At 54.9% G+C, this 6,858-nt stretch overlaps 1 protein-coding gene across 2 annotated transcripts; it reads left to right on the top strand.

The window, feature by feature from the left end:
• The first annotated feature begins 678 nt into the window (after positions 1 to 678).
• Positions 679 to 6,606, top strand: Aqp3 (aquaporin 3 (Gill blood group)). 2 transcript variants are annotated; one of them, XM_004658377.2, is made up of 6 exons: positions 679 to 839; positions 3,912 to 4,038; positions 4,368 to 4,505; positions 4,828 to 4,946; positions 5,297 to 5,514; positions 5,622 to 6,606. In XM_004658377.2, the coding sequence occupies exons 1-6, from the start codon at positions 732 to 734 to the stop codon at positions 5,791 to 5,793; spliced, it is 882 nt and encodes a 293-aa protein (XP_004658434.1). In that variant the 5' UTR covers positions 679 to 731; the 3' UTR covers positions 5,794 to 6,606. The 2 variants fall into 2 exon arrangements, with proteins under 2 accessions (XP_004658434.1, XP_044986594.1); XM_045130659.1 differs by lacking the exon at positions 5,297 to 5,514.
• The last annotated feature ends 252 nt before the right edge of the window (positions 6,607 to 6,858 follow it).

Raw genomic sequence — 6,858 nt, 5'->3', positions numbered from 1 at the left:
GCTTGGTCCCTGGAAGCCATGCGAACAGTGCCCTCAGGTACCCTTGGGTCAGCTTAGTTAACGAAGTCATGTTTAGCAAGCATGTGCACAACCGTGGGGGACATGCCAGGCCCGTGTGGTCACACGCAGAACATACTGGGGATGCAGCTGTGGCCATAACTGGGCGACACACGCGACAAGTTCTAGAGCCCAAGGAAAGGATCTCTCCACTCGTGGTGAGAAGATCTCCTTTTCTTTGGGCCCACAGCCTCCTCCCTCCAGCCACTTGACCGAAGACCTGCTGGATCCAGTCGTCCTGCAGAGCCGGGCCGGTTCCTTTCCCCGTGGTCCCGCAGGTCTCCGCCCACCCCCGGGGTGATGGGTGGCCCTAAGGGGCTCGCTGTGAGCGGCCCTAGGAGGGCTCTGTTCTGGATCCTCTGGCTCGGTCTTGCCCAGTGCCCTCGAGGGTCAGGCCATCGCGGGCTCTGCTCACAGCCACAGCCTCACCACCCTCCCCTCCCGCGCCCCTCCTCGCAGCGTCGCCACCAGCGCCCCCGGGCGAGGCGGTGGGCGGTGGCTGCCACTCCGCCCCCGCGGGGCTCGGCGGGCGGGCGGGCGGGGCTCGGCGGGGCGGGCCCGCCTCCCGAGCGCCTATAAAGGGCGCGCGAGCACCGTGGGCCGCTGCTCGCCGTGCCCGCCGCCCCGCTGCCGTCTTCCCGCCCGCGAGACGACACGCCGCCGCCTATCCCGACATGGGTCGACAGAAGGAGCTGGTGAACCGCTGCGGAGAGATGCTCCACATCCGCTACCGGCTGCTTCGCCAGGCGCTGGCCGAGTGCCTGGGGACCCTCATCCTCGTGGTGAGTGGAGGGGCCCGGGTTAGCCCTTCTCCCTGCAAGCCCCTCCGTGAGCCCCATTCTCCTCGTTCATCCGAGGGCCAGCTCTGCAGCTCCGATCCCCCTGGCTTCACCCCCAGGGGCAAGCTGACCTCCAAAGCCTCCCTCCACCACACTCAGTTTTCACCCAACCCCTGACAGCTCCGACTCTTGCAAGAATGACAGCTGTTACTCCCCGGTGACAGCTCTGCTCTTTCACCCTCCTGCAGCTGGCCCAGACCACAGGCTGGGGGTGGGGCGCTCCTAAAGTTCAGGACTTCCAGCCCCCTTCTCCCGCCTCTCACAGTCCCCCACCCCCACAACTTCCCAGTGTTCCGGCCCTGGGAAGCAAAGGCACATGAACCCCTATTAGTTTATTTGGGTGCTGGGTGTCTGGCCCCTAATGAATAATTAAGCCTCAGAAAGTCCAAAAGTTGCAGCGAAGCGAGTACTGTTGGCCACAGGTAGGGGCAGAGGGCGCAGGCCACATGGGCCGCAAACAGCTAAGTGAGAAGCAAAGAATGTCATGAAGACAGAAGACTTGAAAGAGGGGATCCTAACAGGCAGTGGAGACTCTTAAGTTTGCTCTTCTCCTGCCAGGGGACTTCAGACCCTGTCTGTTTCTATGCAGAAGACTGCCAGCCCTTTGGGCTATTCTCCTGCATCTCAGTTGCGTGGTGAGCTTATGAGGGAGACCTCGCCGCATGGGTTTCTGCTCAGTGCCAGTTACTCCCTGGTTACACTAGTTTTGGCCCGAGGTGTTCTTGGGTGACTGTGGGTGCTTCTTGGGTCTGACAGGCGCACTACTTACGGCCTCCATTTCCTGTCCCTGTAACTGATCTTTTAGCCATTGATGGTTCAGTTGCTCTGTTGCGGTGGGTAGGTTACTGCATTTCAGCACTCGCCTCAGTCCTAGTAAAATAGACCAGTCAGCCTTCAGGACTGGGAAGCTTCAGGAGGGGCAAGTAGGGCTTGAGGATAGCAGAAGTCTACAATAAATGGTGGTGGTGGTGGTGGCTGGGCCGGCTGTGGTGGCACAAGTTTAACCCCAGCACTCAGGAGGCGTCGGTAGGATGATTGCTGGAAGTTCAAGGTCAGCCTGAGACTACATAATGAATTCCAGGCCAGTCTGGGCTATAGTGAGACCCTACCTCGAAAAAAAAAAAAAAAAAAAAAAAAACAACAACAACAACAAAAAAATGTTGGTGGGGGAGGAACAGGCTTCGTGGGGAGCAAAGGGCCTGGACTTACCTCTGGCTTCCTAACGCTAGTGGCCCTATCAGTTGTGCCCACTCCCTCTTTCCCCTGTGCCAAGAAGGGAGTGGAGGGAGCCATTTATCACCCTCCTACTCGGAACCCCCACTCCCTATCTGATTCATGAGTCCAGCCACTTGTTTTGGAGCAGCCAGGACAAGGGAGGGCGTCTTCCATTTTCATAGAGAGGTCTCCTAAGTCCTTCCAAGTTTCAGATCAACTCCCCTGTGAAAGGAATAGCCAGTCCTCACTGAGGATCATTTGGCTAATTCCAGACCACAAAAAGGGGGTGCTGAACTTGTAGTGAAGGCTTAAGGCTCAGGTAGTTGTGAGGCATCAGGTGTCAGTGAAAAGCTGGAGCTTAAAGGCTGTCAGAACAGTAGGGATCAGGCCTTCGGGGATCCCTTGGGTGGATGAGGGATTAGTTGCATACCTCTGTGTGTTGGGGACCTAGAACCTTGTCGTAGTAGAATCCAGGTTGGCTTTGGAGTAAGGGAAGCCCTTTTCTCCCAGGTACCTAGCAGGATACCTAAAAGGGTGGTGGTGGGGGGGTGGGGGGCTGGTCAAGAACTTGAAGGGAGAGGGGTGGAGAAGGAAGAGGAAGATTAGCCCCAAGGTGGTGGAACTGGCTCTGACAGCTCCTCCCTCCAAGGCCTCTTGGGATAGTGCCAAATCTGGGCCTCAGGTAGGCAAAGAGCTGAGGCCAGGGTTTCCAGGCCAGGCTGAGTGCCCCAGACCTCTACATGCCTGTCCGCCCCCAAGCCCATACTCTAAATCTTTGCTCTCACCTGCTTGTACACCTGTGCCCTACGTCACCACCTCTGGCTTTCACTGTCTCTTAGTCTTTCTGAAGGGCAGATCATCAAAATGCTTACCAACTCAGTTCATAGGCGCTGATCCATTAGAAGGAACAAGGCCCTTGGCACAGGCTGCAGAAACTGCCTCTTGAGTGGGCATAGCATCTTTAGTTAAGGAGAAGCGGGAGAGGTGGGCGGGGTGGGGGTAGCTGTGGGGGACAATGGAGGCTCGGGGCAAAGCTCTTTCCACTTGATCCTGGGTAGTTGAACATAGCGTGTTCTGTACTTTGCAGATTGTCAGAGGCATCCCTTTTAATCCCTCCATCACAGGCAGGTTTAGAACTGATCTTGTTTTTTTTCTGCCTCGCATCTTAGACTGAGGTTAAAGAGAAGAGCTTTTTAAATCAAATAATCAACTTATTTAGGACCTCCAAATCTGGGCATGAAACTTGGATCCCTGAGGACAGGGCAGATAGGGAGGACAGGGGAAGCACCCGGACAGAAACAGATGAAGGAGGGTGAGGGCCAGTGCTCGGACATCGTAGATCACAAGTGGATACCGCTTCACCTTCATCATCCTCACATTCCCTTATGTCCCTATAACCACCACCGGGACCTAAGCTCTCCTTTGGGAAAGCTGAGGGTGAGGGAGCCTCTCCCATCTCTGTGTCAAGCCTAAAGGGCAGAGATAAAAGCCATGCTACAGTGTAGCTCCCGATCCTCACTTTGCTGAGTTTCAGGAAGAATCAGTGAATGTGGCTCAATCATCTTCCAGGGCCACAGCCATAGTCCTACTTCACAGTCCCTTCCATAGGGCCCTGTTGTTAGAACTTCGGCCTGAGAGGGAGGGCATATCTCCTTACTCGGGGACATGCAATAGCAGCAAAAGAGATCAGAGGTAGATTCCAGGAATGCCATTCAGTTCTCCCAGTAATAGCAGGCAGGTGAGGTTGCAGGGCCTTGGCGGGACCTCATCCTCTCTGTTTTGTTTTGTTTCCTGACACAGATGTTTGGCTGTGGCTCTGTGGCCCAGGTGGTGCTCAGTCGGGGTACCCACGGTGGTTTCCTCACCATCAATCTGGCCTTTGGTTTTGCTGTCACCCTGGGCATCCTGGTGGCTGGACAGGTGTCTGGTAAGGAGATAACCTCACCCTCAGCCCTCGACAGTATTTCCCACAGATGCTCTGTTGGGGAGCAGGGTGGTAGGAAGCACTGTCAAGAGCATGTCATAGCAGTGGCTTTGTATTTGGGCCCCTGGGAGATGAGGGTGGAAGAGACTTGACAGAATGTTCCACTCTTGCCCGGGAACCAGATTATCAGGTAGCCTGTTATATAGTCCAACTGCCATCCTGTGAGAGCTTTCTCTGTGCCCCTTCTTGCAAGGTCACAGAGAAGAATATGGGGGTCCTGGCCTTCCCACAGTGACAGCCTATGACTAAGAGGGTCTATCTTCTTTGCCCAGGGGCCCACCTCAACCCTGCTGTGACTTTTGCCATGTGCTTCCTGGCACGCGAGCCCTGGATCAAGCTGCCCATCTACACACTGGCTCAGACACTGGGTGCCTTCTTGGGTGCTGGGATCATTTTTGGGCTGTACTATGGTAAGCATTCCCCACCCTGCCCTTTTCCACTGCCCCCTCCCTCGGCTCAGGACCCATTGGCACCAGGCCTGTTGATGACAGCTGGGGCCTGCCCAGGCCTGGGGCTCGTGACTCACTCATTTAGGCTCAAGTGGGGGGCACAAGGGGAAAGAAACAAGTCGGGCAACAACAGAGTCTCAGGCCCTCTACCCCACCCCACTCCTTGTGCCTCCAGAGTAATATGGCAGTGAGTCTACTCACCCATGACCTCTGGGAGGGTGGGGAGGCAGGCCTGAGAAGGGAGGCTCTGTCCTCACCCACTCTGGGTCTAATCTGCAAACAGATGCAATCTGGAGCTTCGCCAACAATGAACTTGTCGTCTCTGGCCCCAACGGCACAGCTGGCATCTTTGCCACCTACCCCTCTGGACACTTGGACATGGTCAATGGCTTCTTTGACCAGGTATGGATGAGGGGCATATAAGGGGAATATGGGGCGGAGGTGGGGAGCACAGAGGGAGGAAGGAGCTGCCCTTTCTGCTCCTAGACTGGCTGGTGGTGGATAGCATTCCTAAATGATAGCAGGATTTCTCAGTTTGCCGGCACCCCAGCCTCAGAATGTGGTGACAAGTCTTCACAAAGCACGGAGCTTCCTTGTGAGTGCTTCTGCTCACAAGTGTGCTAACAGCCCAGCTTTAGAGAGCAGGATGCCAGGGCACAGCATTCCAAGAGCTCAAGGCAAGGCCAGGAGGAGAGGAACCAGAAGGCAGGGCAGGAGCTGGCTCTTACCCTGTTGCCCCCCCCCCCCCCCAGTTCATAGGCACGGCCGCTCTTATTGTATGCGTGCTGGCCATCGTTGATCCCTACAACAACCCTGTCCCCCGCGGCCTGGAAGCCTTCACCGTGGGCCTTGTGGTCCTGGTCATTGGCACCTCCATGGGCTTCAACTCCGGCTATGCTGTCAACCCTGCTCGGGACTTTGGTCCCCGCCTTTTCACCGCTCTGGCTGGCTGGGGTTCAGAAGTGTTCACGTGAGTACCGTGCCCCCCCCCCCCCCCCCACTTAGCTTCCTCAGCCTGCCTTTCCTTTGCTCTGACTCACTGGCCCCCCGAGCCATCTATCTTTATCTGTTTTCCAGGACCGGCCGGCACTGGTGGTGGGTACCCATCGTCTCCCCGCTCCTGGGCTCCATCGCGGGCGTCTTTGTTTACCAGCTCATGATCGGTTGCCACCTGGAGCAGCCGCCACCACCCTCCACCGAGCAGGAGAACGTGAAGTTGGCTCACGTGAAGCACAAGGAGCAGATCTGAGTGGGCGGGGCCACTCCTTTGAGCATCCACAGACTGTGCAGGGGCCACTTGCTACAAGCCCCCATGAGAGTTCCCTGGCAGGCTAAGAAGCTACCTGTTTACCCTACCCTGCTGGATGCCCCCCCCCCCCCAGGATTTCCACTGGACCTTCCCCAACAGGATATGAGGTCCCCACCATTAAGCCATGGTGGGTTCAGGAATAGGTCCAAGCATCTTTGTGTCTCATGAAGGGAGAAAATGGGCAGCAGGTGTGTGTGTGTGTGTGTGTGTGTGTGTGTGTGTGTGTGTGTGTGTGTGTGTATGTATACGTGTGTGCACAGGTTCCTAGTTACTCAAGGTAAGGATCCAAGCTTTCAAAAGGATTTAGCCATTCAGGAGTGGTGTCCATATGTGAACAAGGAAAGTGCACGTTGCAAGGACTCCATGAGGAGTGGACCAGATAAGTGTGTGTCTGTGTGTCTTGGTATATGTCTGCCCTTTTTCCTAAGTGGGGCTTCTCTAGGCTTTGGGGAGGGGTGCTAGGATGAGGGGGCCACAGCTTACATTTGGAGCTGTGGCACTCCTGAGTAGGAGCTATGTTAATACGTTTCTGTTATAATGTAGGCATGGGGAGAGGGAATGAAGTCCAGGTCATAAGTTTCATGTTTGCTTTTTTTTTTTTTTAATATATATATATAGCAGATGTTATAGTCTTGGGGATAGGGGTAGGGAGACTCCATTTTAAAAAAGGTTTTCCTTCCCTTAATCCTCCATTTTACAATGTATCCTTTTTGTCTTTTATATAAAAATGAATAAAATGTGTATCTAAAACTACCAATCGCACAAATATTTTTCTGATTGTTCTCTTTTTTGTGGTGGGGGGGAATAATGGACTTTCAGGCCAGGTGACGCACACCTTTAATCTCTGCACTTGGGAGGCAGAAGTAGGAGGATCTCTGAGTTGGAGGCCAACCTGAGACTACAGCGTGAAGTCCAGGTCAATCTAGGCTAGAGTAAGACCACATGCCTCAAAAACAAAACAAACAATAAGTAATGGAATGAATGTCAGTGTCTAATCTCTCAGCT

Source organism: Jaculus jaculus, chromosome 1 (genome assembly GCF_020740685.1).
Source record: "Jaculus jaculus isolate mJacJac1 chromosome 1, mJacJac1.mat.Y.cur, whole genome shotgun sequence".
Taxonomy (NCBI): domain Eukaryota; kingdom Metazoa; phylum Chordata; class Mammalia; order Rodentia; family Dipodidae; genus Jaculus; species Jaculus jaculus.
This window is presented reverse-complemented; position numbering and strand designations above follow the sequence as displayed.

What these genes read in the sequence shown, in the direction of transcription:
- Aqp3 (XM_004658377.2), top strand. Translation starts at nt 732, where the DNA reads ATGGGTCGACAGAAGGAGCTGGTGAACCGCTGCGGAGAGATGCTCCAC. An exon ending in GGTGGCTGGACAGGTGTCTG is followed by an intron (nt 4,039 to 4,367) that starts GTAAGGAGATAA and finishes TTCTTTGCCCAG; the next exon opens with GGGCCCACCTCAACCCTGCT. An exon ending in TCAATGGCTTCTTTGACCAG is followed by an intron (nt 4,947 to 5,296) that starts GTATGGATGAGG and finishes CCCCCCCCCCAG; the next exon opens with TTCATAGGCACGGCCGCTCT.